This window comes from Mus caroli, unplaced genomic scaffold, assembly GCF_978045245.1.
Source record: "Mus caroli unplaced genomic scaffold, Mus_caroli_1 scaffold_3, whole genome shotgun sequence".
In the NCBI taxonomy this organism is placed as follows: Eukaryota; Metazoa; Chordata; class Mammalia; order Rodentia; family Muridae; genus Mus; species Mus caroli.
Window position 1 is genome coordinate 61,354,900 of NW_028227258.1, and position 17,207 is coordinate 61,372,106.

At 39.8% G+C, this 17,207-nt stretch overlaps 1 protein-coding gene across 1 annotated transcript in view; it reads right to left on the reverse strand.

The window, feature by feature from the left end:
* Tbx15 (T-box transcription factor 15) overlaps positions 1 to 14,391 on the reverse strand; it is a 45,042-nt gene extending 30,651 nt beyond the window's left edge. Inside the window, exons 1-4 of the mRNA XM_029475302.2 lie at positions 14,183 to 14,391; positions 10,118 to 10,219; positions 8,343 to 8,514; positions 7,105 to 7,272 (exon numbers count right to left, since the gene is read on the reverse strand). Of these exons, the coding sequence (XP_029331162.1) occupies positions 7,105 to 7,272; positions 8,343 to 8,514; positions 10,118 to 10,219; positions 14,183 to 14,283 (543 nt within the window). The 5' untranslated portion in view covers positions 14,284 to 14,391. The remainder of the gene's footprint in view (positions 1 to 7,104; positions 7,273 to 8,342; positions 8,515 to 10,117; positions 10,220 to 14,182) is intronic.
* Between the last annotated feature and the right edge of the window lie 2,816 nt (positions 14,392 to 17,207).

A 17,207-nucleotide genomic window follows, 5' to 3' on the forward strand; every position in this document is an offset into this window, starting at 1 on the left:
CACAAGCAGCCATAAGAACACATAAATCTTCCATTTTCACCCCTGTGTGTGCACCATAAAACCAGAGGCCCAAAGTCCAGTGGGGGAAAAGAAAACCAACCTGTGTACCCAAATCAAATCAAGTTATGCTAAGAGATATAAAGTCAAAATAGAAATGCAAAGGTATCTATTGCCCTGCCCTACTCCATTATAGGGCAAGGCCTTTTAAGGAAACCAACTACACAAAATTTATATGTGTGTGTGTGCGTATGTATGTATGTATGTATGTATGTATGTATAAAATGTGGAGAGGGAAATGAGAGAACATTTGAGTGAATTTCAACTCCAGGTCATATGGTTTTACCAGTGAGACTCGAATGTGTCTTCTCACCTCCCAGTCACAGGCCAGGTTCTTGACTAAACTATTCTAAATGGTCTTAGAAGTGATCTCCTTCCTTCTACCGCCTATCCAGTCTAAGCAACTCCAATGATCTGTCTTTACACATTCCTAAAGTGTGCTAGTTTTTCAATGACTACCCCTGTACAGAATTCAATCCAACTTCCTTGATCAGACTTGCAGGGCCAACATGCTCTGGCCTAGCCCAGGCTCCAATGCTAGCATATTCCACGGGCTCTAGCCAAACTGAGCTGCAGTCTATGATGCTGGGCTTCAAGCCCTTCTCTTGAGAGGCCCTCACAGAGCTGACTTCATACTAAATCTCAATATAACAATTTGTGTGCAGAAGACAATTCCCCTGCCTCTGTTGGTATCTTCATCTTAAAATGCCCTTAACCCACCTTTCCCCTTAATCCAAATATTTCCTATTTCCATAGTTACCATTTCTTCCTCTGTGTAACAGGTAGGGTTCACATCAACTTTAAGTACTGTTTCATTAAGGAGAACCTAGAATGTCATGCATTTGTTTTCTGTTAAATGAAGAATGAATGAATAGATGATTGTGTGGGAACCAAGATAACCAATCCAAAGCAAAGACAAGGTTGAGCAATTCTTCACCAACCCCTTCCATGACCCTCAGATCTGCTTGCATTCACTTCTGCATCACAAAGATTATGAGTGTCTATCCAGCTAAGACAAGGTCAATTATTAAGTTTTTGTACCCTTCTTGTTCATGAGCAATCATGTTCAAACACTAGCTCATGGTAAGGAGAAGACATAGAAAATGTGAAGGCCATCAAAGCCTTCCTAACCTTCACATTGTTCAGTCAGAGGTATGGAAGATAGGAACAAAATGGAGTGTCTGTGGGCTTGTCACTGTTAAATTTTGATCATTGCCTCTGCATTTTTGTTTTGTTTGTTTTGTTTGCCTGGTAGCACAAAGGCGGTTAATTTCAGTCTACCTCACAATCTATAGCATGGACAGGAGTAGCTCAGGCATGAGAAGATGAGTCCTGAAGACCAGTAGAATCAGAGAGAATACAGGCTAAGTGACCCCTTTATTTCAGTGCTTGGCTGTTCTTACTTAATTTTAATCATACAGATTAGAAAATTTTCAATCAAGAATGGGAGGAAGAGGGTTGAAGAGATAGCTTCGTGGTCAAGAGCACTGGCTACTCTTCCAGAAGACCTGGGTTCATTTCCCAGCACCCACATGGCAGCTCACAACTGTCTGTAACTCCTGTTCCAGGGGATCTGACAGCCTCACACAGACATACATGCAGTGAAATTACCGATGTATATAAAATAAAAATAAATTGTCTTTTAAAAAAAAAGAATGGAAAAAAACAAACAAAAAAAACCTACTTAAACTAATATGTTCAAAAATATCTGCATTGGTCTAATTGCAAATTAGAGAAAAGCTGGCTGGGCGTGTGGGATAATAGGAAGTGGCTCAGAGTCCTGTGGATTTTCTTCCACCAATCTGGCAGTGCTTTCAATCATCCTTTCTGCTCTGTGTAGCCAAATCTCCCCAAGAAGAAAGCTGTTTCATGGGGAGAGCATGGCTGTGTCTTTTTGGAATCTAGTTCTCTGCTTGGAAAAGAAAACCAAGCTTCAGCAGCCTTTGCCCTCAGAGAAGGCAAAGACCACAATGGAAACTTCCTGATAACTCCACCGGCATGTGCTGGTATCAGTATCTTCCGGGAAAATGGATAGAGTATTCAGTCACCTTCATTCCCAGTCTACCAACATATACTCTCTGTGATCAGATTCTGGGCATGGTGTACTTTCTCTCTCAAATATTAGCAATAATTACTTCAGTGTGGTAGGAACTCTGAAAGTCTGTTCATTGGGAAGACAAGTATGAAGAAGGAAGGGAAAGGTGGAAGAATACATAAATGCTGCATGAACATGAGAATGTTTAATTCACACTTCATCATGAAAGAAACACGGTCATGGGTGTATAAAGAAACCAATAGCACAGTCATGATAGCTAATGCTCTTAGGGATGTAGTCACTGGTAAAACACATGTCCAAATCCATGCCACCAGTCAGATGTAAATGTTTTAAAATTATGGAAGCATCCTTCATCCTAATTCATGGTGTCTAGGCTTTAGAATTTCATAAGCTGGTCTAGTCCCTCCTCCAACATTTGAGAAATCAACATTTATGTCCTGATTTTTTATTATACCAACTGTAGAAATTAATACCTATATTCTACTAGTATCAATATTTCATAAAATAAATAATACTTTGCATCAACAGCCTAAGTGAATGTTTGTAGTTGTGGTTGGTTTTTTTTTTTCAATAAACTACAGAATGCTGATTCTGATTCAGACTCAAACATCAATTTCCAAATAAGAGCACTGCAGAACAGTGACTTGCCAAAGCAGAACAGTCTACCAGCTGCAGAGTTCAGAACTCACTCATGCCTCTGAACTTTCAATTGGCAACTTCTACCACATCACATGATCTGTTTAAATGTTCTCAAAAGTACCATCAAACATGAGGAAGATTAGATACAGTCATACTAAAGCCCTAATGTGGTGAGAGGTCATGAAAGCAGTACAGTGTTCCAGGAGGACCATGAAGGCTGAGCTCATTTGCAACCAGGAAAGAAGGCTACACAGGTGGAGGTTAATATTTTCACTGAACTTGAAAGGAACACAGACAGAGAAGGTGGAAGGAGGAGACCATTCCTGGGAACCTACCTGTAAGAGCAAGGCAGTACAAGTTCAGCAATAAAACTTCAGTGAGATCCTTGCACTCTTGCAAGTATATGATGGGAATAACAGAAAGTGGGCCAAGAAATGAAGCCAGTGATTGGCCATCAAAGGCCCTGAGGCATCACTGAGAATTGGTGACAGATAAATGATGGAGTTGGCATTGTGCTTCAACAAGATCCCTCTAGTGATACTGTGAAACAGCTGGGGACACATGCAGATTTGGATCTAAGAAACCCAAAGGGGAAGCTGACTTCAGAGCCAGGGAGCAGGGAGGCCAGGGCAGAACAAGAGCAGCATGAGATCAGAAAGAGGGAAATCTGTTATTAGAAGCAACAGCATCAAAAGGAATGTTTTGAGGAGATTCTGATGTCTAGTTGAGAAACTGAAAACAAGTCACCAAGGATACTGCCTTAATGAGTTAAAGATGGATAGAAGAATTTAGGATGTTTTCTTTGTTAAAAGAAAAATACAAAGTCCTTACCTCTCAAGAATGGACTTGCTAAAAAATACAATCTGGAATATTACAAGAATCTTGTAAAATGTTCCGAACATTCATGCTAGGCTGCCTCGGGTTATTAAGAGGATATTGCTTTCAATACACTTTGTGAGTAAATGGAGGAATAAATAATAATTCCATGACTCACTTGCTAGGAGAAATTGATGTCTAAACCAAGAAAGTTGCTTTCTCAAAGTGAGTTAGTTGCTCATAGAGATGTAAGACTCTGATCCAGCCTTCTAGATATCTGGTCTGTTTCTGTCTATGCTGCAGGACAGGGCTCTTCATTAGAAAGACCTGCTAATCCTAAGTTCCGTTCCTTCCACTGGGCTTCCTTCACTCTGTTCCTCCAAACATGTTTCTGAGCACACTGAAGGCATGCTACTGGTTTTCCTCTACTCTGGCATCTTAACCATTTCCTTTTAAAAAACTCATAATAAAAAGCTTCATCAGAAGATATTAACTGTTCTCATTACAGAACATAGAGAGTAATAAGAACATAGCAATAGAAAGATACATCTTACAAAAGAACAATTTCTGTTCTCCAGAATCTTCAGGAAATGCCTGAAAATTCCTGCTATGTAGCCAACTGGTCCTGATCTATAGGATGCAAACTTCATGACACCCAATGGGAAAAACCTCAGGTTGTTTTGTTTTATTAGAAGGTGCTGTGTTATATTAAATCACATCTACACAGCCAAAGGGAATATTAAACAATCATTCTGTTTGATTTATGCAGCAACTGGGGACTTGTTCAAAAGGCAAAAGCTGTTACTTCAATCTCAAGACAAGCAGAACCGAGTGCGACCCATCCATTAGGAACATCATCACATCATGAATTCATCAACTTTGCACCGAAGGCAGAGATCAAAGCAGTAACCTATTCACCATAATCTCTTCATGAGCAAAGGCACCTTGTCCAATCCCCAGCAATATACTTTTCCCTAATGAGCAATTTATTCTTTAAAATTGCCTCTATCCCCCACTTTCTCCATATCTTTCTACACGCAGCCATATGGGAGTGTTGGCTGATTCATATACACTCTCTACCTACCCCACACAACTCCATGATGCAGGCATATTTGTGGATGCAGTACACACAAACTGAAAGGAGTTAAGAAACCTGTTGAAGGTCACACAGTTCGCCAGTGTTTCCATCATAGTTAAATAGGTGTACTTGCTATGGAATCTCGAGCTCTTAACTACACCACTTGTCCCAGCCCAGCCCATGTGCAGACAGAATATATCTGAGTGAAATGTACTCAGACAGTGGACACTTCTACTGGAGAAAATGGAGCAGTGAGAGAGATATCAGGTACCTGTGTTGAATCCCCCTTTAAACGGAAGCTTCTGGCTTCCAGGTGGGTTGCGATAACCACTCTGTGGCCTCAAAACTCACCCTGGATGAAATAGTTCTATGTTCTGTATTTTTCTACCAAGAATTTTCTGAAATTCAAATGCTCATGACCACAGCCTTACCTTCAGAAGAAGAGAACACTAATTAAAACAGTAATTGGACTCATAGTACCTCTCTTATGGAACACAATGAACCTCAGATGCCAGTTTTTCAAAAGGCCATGTGTATATTGTTGCTATATCTTGTGTCAAAATTTGAAAACTTTACTGAAGCTTTCTGTGCAGCCCACTCTGGCCTCTGCAACCTTGCTATTCAAGAAGCTTTAACGTATTCAGTAATGTAAATAGTGCCCAATCTTCGCCTACCTTAGGTAAAATGTGGCACCTGCAAAGAAAATCTGAACTTAGGAACATTGTCTGACAGTCAGAGTGTTTCACCTCCTCACAGAGTAAGGAACCTTTAAGGAATGTTAACCAGTAGACAAGAAAAGCTAGAGATAGCTTTCTACATGAGACATAGATTACAAAACCCCACCATCAGCAGCTAGCTAGTACAGAGAAAGTGCTTGATAATTATCCAGTGGTTTTCTAAATTGCTTTTAGCACAAAAGGGAGCATCTAGTTCAAAGAGCATCAGATGCAGTAGCATAGTAAGGTCATTTGGCTTCCACTCAATCCCAAGTGAAAGGATGCTAATGCATAGGCTTAATAAACTGAAATCTTGTTTCACCAAAGGATCCATTCACTGCCAAGTATTTTACTAATGGGGTAATTTGATGATATAAAATATGATATGAAAATGGTTTGATGTACATTCTATAGAACTTCATAAAGTAAGATCATTTATAAATTCATTCAGCCACCTTCTTCAAAAAGCCAAACTGAGTAATGTTTAGAATAAGAAGGTAATGCCTTATCGCTGCCTCTGCTGTCTCCTATCCACCTATCTTCTATGTGAGTGTGGCTGGTTCCTATGTGTGTCACCATCTTAGAAAATGCATCAACACTTCCAGGAAAGCTTTCTCATTCTACAAATCCAGAAGTTCTCTGTCCCTGTGTTTGTTGTTGGATTATCGCACTCTATTGCCATTCTGTATTTATGTTTTCTCCTAACTAAAGCTCTTGGCAAGAATGCCAGTCATGTTAACTATCCCATTAGACAGTTCTATTTCTCTACAAAGAGTAGACCTAATAACTTCCCTCTATCTACTTAATGAATAAATGTGTATATACCAGAAACAAAATGTAGAAGATCCCTGTGTGGCTGTTGATTGCATGGAAGTGCACAGAGTCTGGAAAGGAAGACATGTGTCTTATAATTTAGAGGCCTGGTGGCTTTGAGATCACATGGAAGAGAGATAAACACAGAAATCCTCAGATACAAGAAAAGACAAGAATCAAACCTGCACAATGAGACGTGCCAGGATGTGGAAAAGGCCAGGAACGCAGGGAGACATAAAGACAACATAGGGGCTAGGTGCTCTTGATGAAGTAGTTTGTTCCTGAGCTAAATGTAGGCCATGCCAGCTGTCACTGGTCATCACCACGCTGTCAGCACTGTTTCATGTGTGCTATAATACTGGTCTCTCCAGAGTACATGGCCCACAGAATCAACTAAGATCTCATAGGGGCTCACAGAGATTGAAAAAATAATCATGGACCCTGAATGGATCTGAGCTAGGTCCTCTGCAGATAAGTTATGGCTGTGTACCTTGGTGTCCTTGTGGCACTCCCAACTGTGGGAGTGAGGGATACCTTTCTTTTGCTGCTCTTGGGAGCATTTTCTTCCTACTAGGTTGCTTCATCCAGCCTTAATATAAAGGTTTGTGCCATTTTATTGTAACTTGCTAGAACAAGTTCTGCTCATACCCCTGGGAGGCCTGCTGTTTGGTTTTTTGTTCCTTTGTTTTGAAGGAAAACAGAGGAGGAGTGGACATAGAGGAGAGGAAAGGGGATGGGATAGGAAGATTGGTTGCAGTTGGGGTGTAATGTATAAGAGAAAATTAAAAAAAAAAAAAAAAAAAAAAAAAAACCTGGTGTCTCTAATTCTGATTTTCTGTGTCACTGAGAACTAAGCATTCCTTGCCAGAAATAAAATAAATCTTCTCTAAAAGCTGTGGGGCAGCAGGCTCACCACAACGGCCTCTTACCTGCTGGTTCTGATAGGCTGTGACTGTGGTAAACACGGTCTCAGGAAAGTTGAATGTTTTCACCCCGTCCCCCACAGGCACAGGTTTGGTGGGTGAAAGATCACTGCTGAAGTCTTTGCGGATCACGTGGACTCGAGGCTGGTATTTATGCATGGAGTGCAGAATAATCTGAAATGCAAAGAGGAAAGTTTAGGCTGGGCATGACTTTTAGGTTCCTGTGTCTTTCAAACTGTCATGCAAAATAAATCACAGAACAGAAGCGTTATAGGACTAGGATGGATTAAGGGTGGGGAGCACAAAGGCCTAGAAATGGGTGCATTCATGTATGGCTAGAACTAAACCACTGGGTAGCATTACCTGGAAACATATGATAGGCCACACCCATCGTGGATGTTGTATGTGGTTCACTTGTTTAACTGGAAAAATACCGACCACCCATTCTCATGTTAGGACAACACTCCACTGAAAGTTCTCAACCTTTGCCCTGTGTCATCTTTCCCTCTGCCTTCAAGTTTTCAGCAGGTGTTTATGCTGCCTTCAAATTCTTCCCACAGTTATTCATGCTCATTGAATTTATAGACATTCCTTTATGTCACAGAAGTGCAGATGACATGTCTGTGATCTTAGCAACTCAAACCATATTTCCTTGAAGAAAATAGCAACAGTAACCAAGAATGCTGCTGGTATTGATTGAAAACTCAGTACATGTTTTATTGCCAGAGATAAATTAATAATCTCAGCCTTTTCATTTATATCAGAACAGCTTAAGACTTCTTTGGTAAAATCACAGCTTTATTAACCAATCAGCAAAAACTATCATTCTTTTTTTTTTTTCCTTTTCAGGATTGCATTGTAGGGAGTTATGCTATTGAAGGTTGTGGTTTCTTTTGCCAGTGTTTAATCTGCCCTGTGTTCCTGTCTTACCTCCTTGACTGGATTATGAGTTCCTGGAGCAAAAAGGACTTTATCTGATAAATACAAGATGATGCATAGAAGGTGTTTCCTAAATGTTAGATTTGTAATAAATGAAATTTAAGTGAAAAAAAAAGTCATTTATGCTTAGTTACTTGAAATGGAAGACAGATTGTTATTTTAACTGCTTGAAAGAGCCTGGGGTTAATCAGCTCTAAAGCAAAAAGCGAAAGAGGGATGTGGAGGTGAGGGTTGCAGGGGTGAGGGATGTGGAGGTGAGGGATGAGGGTGAGATATGCAGGGTTGAGTGGGGTCCTTTAACTCACATGTCCTTGATCATCCAGTTCATTGTTGGTCAGCTTGAGTTTGTCAAAACTAACCACCTGTCTCATCCAGGTGTCTCCAGAAGCTAAGGAATCTGGGTGTATATAAACCCTTGGAGGCACCGGGGAGTCAGCATTGCCAGCCACCATCCACTTAGAGCTATGATACACATATCTGAAACACAGAAAGGGAGATAATTTAGAGGCAGATGCTCAGAAGAATCAAGGCCCAAGAAACAAATACAGAAAGGGAGACAAGGAAAAAATGGAGAGATGACAGGGAAACAAAATGACAGGAATGACACAGGGAATATAAATGAGAAAAACAGAAAGGTGGACAATCAGGGAGAAATAAAATTGAGATGGCAATGGACAATAGGATGGGATGGAAATGACAGAGAACTGCTGTGGTGAAATGATCAAAGCTACCACTTTCGTGAGGAGAACATTCTCAGAGTCGCTCTCTGTGCCATGCACCCAGGTGTGAACACAGGCATCTTGAGTCCGTGTGTCTAGCTAAAGAAAAGGTGTTTTACTGCAACCTTTCACCTTTCAAATGCAAACCATATCATCTTCAGTCACTTGTTCAACATTTTGTTCCTTATTAAAAACATCTTCCATATTGTCCTATGGAAAGGAGCCATGTGCAGGGACCCTCCAAGCCTCTCACCCGTTAACCATTTCCTTGCTAGCCATCCAAATTCTACAAGGCATTTCTGAAAAAATGGAAGGCTTCCTGCATCAGTGTAACCACTCAGAGAACCACCAACAAATATTACTAGTGTTCATTTTAACAAACTTGCTTTGGAAAGTTTTCATTGTTCACATCATTTTCCTTCAATGTCCCTGCACATGAGATGTTAATGGTAGCAAATTACCCTTTCCAGAGTTCACCAATTTTCCAGTGGTCCTCTAGACCCATCCCATACATCTGGCACCTCCCTAAGTTTCAGTTCTAAAGGACTACATGGGCCCTGAACTCTGGCAAACAGCCTGAATTATATAGATTCCAATAGTAAGCTGATTCTTTTCAACTTACTAGAAGCGTTTTCTCTCCTACCCCTATCATACAGACCATGCCTCTCTTCATAGTGTTATAGTTCTTCCCCATCCGTATTCACCATCCAAGCTCACAGACGGGAGCAAAATTCTCATCAGTTAGACATCTTAAAAGTGCACCACTGATTTGACTTGGGTCTCAAGACACTGAACAAGTTTTATAATAGTAATATATGTGCCATCAAAGAGACTTGGAGGATAAACAGATAAACCTGAGATAAAGTTTTTTTTCATCAGACTCATCCACACCCATATTAAGGACAGTTGTTCCCCTGATAAGATTCTCTTCTTATGATCTTTCCCATCCTCCTATTTCTTCCTATCCATCTCTTCAAGAGTTGTATATCAGATGTGCAACTAAAATATATCACACTGGTCTACTTCCTTCTCAAAAAGGAAAAGACTAAATTCCAGCTCCATTTCACAAGACAGATCATCCAATGTGTTCGCCACTTTAACATGACCTCAGTTAATTTCAGATTCAAGAAAAAGCCACTTACTATTTGCTCCTCTAGGGACACTGAAAAATCCCATTCTGTCCAGAGACATGGGGAGGAGCTGAGCACACACTTACTAGGCTCTGGTTTTCTATTTTTTACTGTTTCCTGCCTGGGATCACAGACCATTAGTGTATCCTCTGTCCTTATTCACCTAACAAGTCTAAAGAACTCCCTTGGGATACTGGTGATATTCCCAGCTCCAGATTCCAGTGTTCTTACCTGTATCTTTTATTGTCCACAGGAACAATGTCCATTGCTATATAGTATTGCTGATGTGGATCCAGGCCAGTGATTTTCACTCTCATGGCAGGAAACATCCTCCTATGAAGATGAATAAGATCATGAGCACAGAGAGGAGGGAAGTAAACTCGAGTAGGAGCTTAGAGCGTCTTCTCATTGGGTATTTTAAGCACATCAAAACCCAGTATCCACTAAGTCTCTGAGTTGATTAATTATCATTTCTCTGTAAATGATCACTGTAAACTGTGATGGAGACCCGAATTGCTGAAATAGCCTCTATTCTTAGCTTAAATTTAACCTACCTCTTGACTCATACACTCAAACAGTTCATACCTGACTCTGCTTTATATTTTAATTAACCTTTTATCATTATGCATAAATACTGAGTTTATTTGAAATTTATCACTGAAAATTAATTTCCCAAGAAAAATAATAAAATAAAATGAACATGCCCCTAGTTTCCAAACAAAGGGCCACCAAAAGCTTTCTTTCTTTCTTTTTTTTAAGTGCATAAAACTGAGCAAAAATTTCTGCAATTTCTCAGGCTGTCAACGTGTGTGTCAGAGGAAGGACCCTGTGGAATAAGGAGCAAATACCAAATGAAGTCTACTGGCCTCTGGGCAATACCTCGCTTCCACCACAATGGCTTGTTAAACTTGCCAAAACAAGTGAGGTCAGGATGTGGCACTTTACGGCTTCTCTCATAACTGAAGGGAGGAGAGGGCACAGCCCAAAAGAGGTATTGAATTTCAACTAGCCTAAAATAAAGTTTGCCATTCTCCTCACAAACTCCAAGAAGAAAGGAAAGACACCAAGCTTGTTTGAATCAGACCAGACATTTAAAAAGTGCTCAGTTCAAAAATGTGGGTTGCCCTGAGTGTGCTCTAGGGTACTTGTACACAAAATGCTACATTAAGCTTAACCATCTGGGGATAGTTAATAGAGTCGAGCCGACCACGGTGCTAATGAGGTCAAGGTCACAAGCTTGATCCACATATGGCCTAATTGGCTTTGCTCCATTTCACGGCCATAGACCATGCCCTGACCTTAGACAGCCATCTTGCAAATGTGTGCAAGCCTTTCTGCACAAGTCTCACATTCACTACTTATCCAGGAAAGGTAACCCATAAAGCAAATATCTTTCTGGCAGCAAATCTGTTCCATGAGAATGACATTGGAGAGACTGGACACCTTTGATAGGAATGTCGATGAATTCTGAAATAGTTGCATCAAATGCATAGCCATTCCTCCTTTCACACTTTATTATTCTCCACTTGTTTTATATTTTCTGATACCATCCTCACAACTTTAATTAGGAGGCCCTGAATTTTAGTCTTCCCAATAAAATGTGATGATTGGCTACACTTAATAACATTCACTATGAGCTACACACTTTGATCTACATTAATTCTTCCAAACATCTGAGACCCTTAGTCTATACTTTTAAACACAGGTCAGTAATTGACTTCTTAACAGCAATGAATTACAATCCTCCTCTATGTTTTAATTACTAGGAAGCATCTGGTGAGAGACAGAGGGAAAACGCTCTCACTTACAAATAGAGGAGAGATGTGTCTCCTCTTGGCCACCTACAGAGACTGTTCTACAGCCAAAGAAATAGATTTCACTTTCCCTTAATAACGTTAAAGAAAAGGCACTTGGTGTTTTAATTTGATTATTTTCTCCAGAGTCGTCATATAAGTAGTCAAATTCTAAACTTATTTAAGGAAAAATCATTCCATTCCTATCATCCATAACACAAAGTAAAGGTATTAGGTATCCCTGAACTGATCACCTGCCCTAAAATTCTGTGTGAATTTTCTGAACTCTCCAGATACTGCCTGTTCTTTGTGTTATTATGTTAGCACTTTACACAAAGATAGTTCATAAGTTATCTTCTGAATATCGTAAAGTGAGTTGTTTGGTTGTAATTTTATGGTTAAATTTAGATCAACTTTTCTGTCTTCTAAATCCATTAATCGCAATGTGCACCTCTGTCCATGGTGCTGATTGCATGGGTTGGTTAGTGTTCCCCAAATTGAGGGCTCTGTACACTGCAATCACTCCAAATCAGCAGGAGGCCAGCTTGGTGCATAGGAAGATATAAGTGGAAAATAAGGTTTCTCTGATTGTAATAAGACATATAATCCTGCCTACCTATCATAACTTAGAAAAATGGATTTTCATTATGTCTAAAGAAGAAACTGTTAGGGAGTATGTTGTTATTGTCAATAATCAAGAGGATCTTGTGAAAACATACACATAGAAATCCCAAAATTAAACACTGAAAGGTTAGGGGTATGCTAGTGTACTGAACTCCAAAGTGGGATGATGTGGGGGATGGTATCAGGAACAAGACTGTGTGGCAAACATAGACCCAATGACTACATAAAACCCAAATGGAAAAACATTCTAGGCAAAATGTCGTTGTAATGTTGTGCCTCTCTGTTCAGCCTCTCTACCAAAAGACAATTCCTTTAATTACCTTGTTTTCCTTAAACTTTCAACAACATAAAACATAAAAGAGGAGAACAAAATCCAATAAGAGATAGCATTGGAGATAATTCTCCTTCAAAGTTGCTTTACACAAAAAGCATTTCCATCACTACTAAGAGTTAAAGGACAAGAAGGGTACCATCAGGGAAACAAAACAAGCATGAATTCAGGTTCATTTAATCCATGGTTTCCAGATGTTTCATTGAATTTGTTGGTTTCTCTATATTCATGGAGATGATAAACCTAATGAGTATTTCCATGAAAATAGTGTGCAAGTAGTGAGCCTTTACACCCCCAACACATAAATATAGGTAGATAGATATAGATTAGAGATAGGGAGGGGGATATCAAGGTATAGATATAGATTATGGAGATAAGGATAGATATGCTTAAAGAATTTAAAAATAGTATCATGATGCTTAATTTCACTAGCTATACCTATATACTTGAAGGCTTAATCCAAATTCATTTTTATAAAAATCAGTTTCATTTTAAATTAGAGGCAAGAACTACAAATATTAAAGGAGTAGATCAATAAATAATCATGATCATTATCTTAGAGCCATCCATATGTGTGAATTTTGGAGGTAAACCACTCAATAGTCCTTGCCTTCCTTTGTCAAGTGGCATAGTCTTTCTTCAAATCCATATGGAATGTCATATCTCAACTCTATAGGATATGTTTAGAGTGTAGGTACCATGTATGCGTCAGTTTCCAGCACAAAACAGATACATAACTATGAAAGCTGAAGGATGCTAGTAAAGTTATAACTTTACCGAAGGTGCCTCTTTTAAGAGAGATGGTAGTTTCCAAACTTTTATTATCTTGGTAACTAGTTTCAAAGAGACTCTCCTAATCGTCATGAACTTTACATAATAATTTCAACAACAAAGCACTACAAATTGATAAGCCTGATTCCACAGGTTTGCACCAAGCCTCATTTTTATACAGGCATATGATTATTTTGGTCTTGGAAAATGTAAGCTGTTTTTTTTTTAGAAAAATGTTTCTTATCAGAAGATGGCCTAGTCGGCCATCAGTGGAAAGAGAGGCCCATTGGTCGTGCAAACTTTATATACCTCAGTACAGGGGAAAGCCAGGGCCAAGAAGTGGAAGTGGGTGGGTAGGTGAGTTAGGGGGGAGGGTATGGGGGACTTTTGGGATAGCACTGGAAATGTAAATGAAGAAAATACCTAATTTAAATTTTTTTAAAAAAATAAAAAGGTTTCTTTAAATTTTTGCTCTGGGGAGGAAGCACTTGCTTTGGACCTAACTTTTGTTTATTGTGTATCAAAAACTAGATGATAAAGTATGTTTGAAGATAGATGCTGGTGAGAGTAGACATGATGCTGGATTTAAGCACTCACAGGAAAATAGAAAAATAATAGCCCACACCGTAAGACCGCATCAGCAATCGCGGAAAAGAAAGTGCAAGCTGCCTGAGCTTCAGTGATTTTTAACCACAGGTAAATGGCAAGGGGAGTAATGGGATCGATCCACTTTTGTAGTGTCTTCTGAGTTTGGTCACTCGACAGAGCAATCCTTACCTGCCTGCTTTGGTGATGATCATCTCTGTTCCGATATCATGGAACCTCTTCCAGAGGTCAGCACATTGCAACTCCACCTGAATCTCTTCCATGGAAGACATGGCAGCAGGCACGGAGCCTGCAGCACCAGACGCCAGGTCAGTGTGAGTGCTGAAGGAGCAGGAGGTCCGCTCGGTGAGCACCTCGGAGTCCGACCCAGTGCTCTGCTCGGAGTCTGCAACGTGAACAGTCAAGGTGGGAGTAAGAAGCTGTCCAGTTGCCCCCATGCCTGGCTACAGAGATGCGGGGAGCTTGGGAGAGGGGTGAACAACGGGAGACTTGAGGCTGGGAAGCCCCAGCGCACCTATTCGGGAGCTTTATTCTTTATCGTATGGTTTGTTTTTGTGATTTATGTCTTTTCTTTCAGGTTTCATGTTTCCAACATGACATCCAGCATTTTAGTAAGTTTTAGCAACCGCTGAAGAAAATTGGCCTGAAACAGGTAAAATAAAGAATCCTAATGTCACCTTGTTGAAGGAAGGCCAGGCTAACGTGACAAGATACAGGGCACATGAAACAGGAATCATCAGCACAGACTCCATCTCCAGGTCTTGATTGCACAGTTCCACTTATCGCTCCCTGCATCTTGTCCTCTAGCTCCCGGACACAGCACATCACTGCCAATCCCTCTGTTATATCTTTTCCACCCATCTATTCCCCGATCACCAACATAATGAAGCATGCTATGGGACAAGTTACTGGAGAAATCGGTAGAAATGACAGGGATAAGTGGGGTCAGGAGACACCTCTAGTGGTTTACGATGTGTGGGTGAGGTAAAGAAGAAGTGATCTGGAAAGGAAGGTGGGAGTCAGAACAACCAAATAAAAGCCGAATTTAATGCTCTTGCCCCTGTGGGCTTTTCTTGTGCTTTTTATCCTCGGGAAGAGGAGGTGGGCAAAGGGCCCAGGCAGTGCTAAGAGGGAGGAGGAGAAGGCTAGCATCAGACATTCTGAAGTGCCTTTCCCTTTAGGAGCCTGACAACAAAATTTCTAAATCCTAAGATTGCCTGTATTCGGGTTATATATACTCTTCTCAAGTCAAATGAGGCCAAGCTCAAAGGACCTGTTTATCTAACCCACCCCTTAACACCATATAAAGCTATATATAAGACCTACAAACAAGAGAAATATACACTTGGCTTTCTAAGCCTGGCTTGTTTTACTTAATTTTATGTTATTTTGAGTTTATAATATGATGATTATCTCCAATTGCATCAATTTTCCAGCAGACAAAATGATTTCACTCTTCATTGTGGCTGATTAAAACCCATTGTATACGTAGGCTACACACATACACGCACGTTTTTAAGGTCTAGAACACCAGAACTTATTGTTCTTCTTACTAAGCGTAACCTTGTAGCCATTGATGGAGTTACTTTACTCCTGTTCTTATGAGCCTCAGATAACCACCATTTCATATTCAGTTTCAAAGTCATCAAGTTTTTTGGATTCCACATATAAGTGAGATTTTGCAGTGCTTTTCTCTTGAGTCTGGATTCTTTTAGCGAAACTAATGATCTCCAGATCTATTTGTGTTGCTGAAAATGGCAGGATTTCATCCTTTTTTATGGTGATATAGTATTTCATTGTATAACTGTACCACATTCTCTGCACTCATTTTTCAGTTGATGGGCATATATGCTGTTTTTTTATTTCTTGATTATTGTGACTTAGTGCAGATGCCTCTTTGACATGCTGACTTAATTTCCTTGAATGCCTGCCTAATACTGAGATAACTAGGTCAAGTGGTAATTCCACTTTAAAATTTTTAAGACCTTCCATAGTGCTTTTCACAATGGCTCTACTAATCTTCATTCTCACTAACAAGTATAGAGAGGGTCTCTTTTCTCTGTGTCTTGACTAACACTTGTTATCTCTTATCTGTTTTAGAATAATCATTCTTGCTGATATAGACAATATGTCACAATAGGTTTGATCTCTGATTATTTGCGATATTGTCCCTCCCTTTTTGTATACTCTTTGGACATCTTACCTCCTTTTGAGGATGTCTGCTTACATCTATTGACAAGTGACTTTTCAATGTTGTCAAGAGTCAGATCTTGGCATTAGTAAAATGGGGAAAGGATGAGACAGAAAGCCAGATCATTTTGTCACTCTCCACATTTGCCTATGACTGGTTTCTAGGCTTGTGAACAACACATCTCACTTTCTCCAGCCCCAGATTTTTCCTTCCCCAAATCCAGGCATCATCGCTGTCAACATCCACAGCTTTGCCATCGTCCATAGGGAAGAAAGTAGCCACAAGAAACAAGGGTTATTTCTATCCAGTCTTCCCAAGTTGTTGTTTATTACTTCTGAATAAAATCAAGTTCTTACAGAATCAACCTATTTTCTACACAAAAGTTGATTCTGACCAAAAATGTTAGTTTACCCATAATCTTTAGTCCAGAAGTTATCTTTATTAAAAATCATTGCAAGGTTTTATAGCTAGGCTCTACATACCTGAGTATAGCTTTATGCCTTGCATTACCCAGAGCTTTCTTTTATCTCCTTCCAGCACAAGTCTAAGATAAGAGCTGCTGCTGAGTGACAAATGCCCATCCTAGCTTGATTGAGATGTTCTTCAGCAACAGAGAGATTGAAATGTCACACACTCAGCCAAAGATAGAGATGGGATTTGTGATCCCATATGTCTCTGCAATACCAAAAATTCGTTGTTCTTCATAAGTAGTGAGTGTAACATATTTAAAACCTTCTCAAAACAAGATATTTCAAACACCTTTAACTTACTTAAGGTCAAAGCATTCACCACTAAATGCTATATACTTACAAAATAAAATTGGGAGTAGATACTGAAAGTAGGGTCCAGCAGAAGTTTTAGACATGTGTATCACCACACTATGCTGCAACAGTCAAGTTAAGAAATTGAAATAAGGTCCATGGCTGGGAACTAGGAAATAAGAGACTGGCCCCCCTTAATACACCATTGGGAACAAGACAAGGACTCAAAATGTGATACCAAATG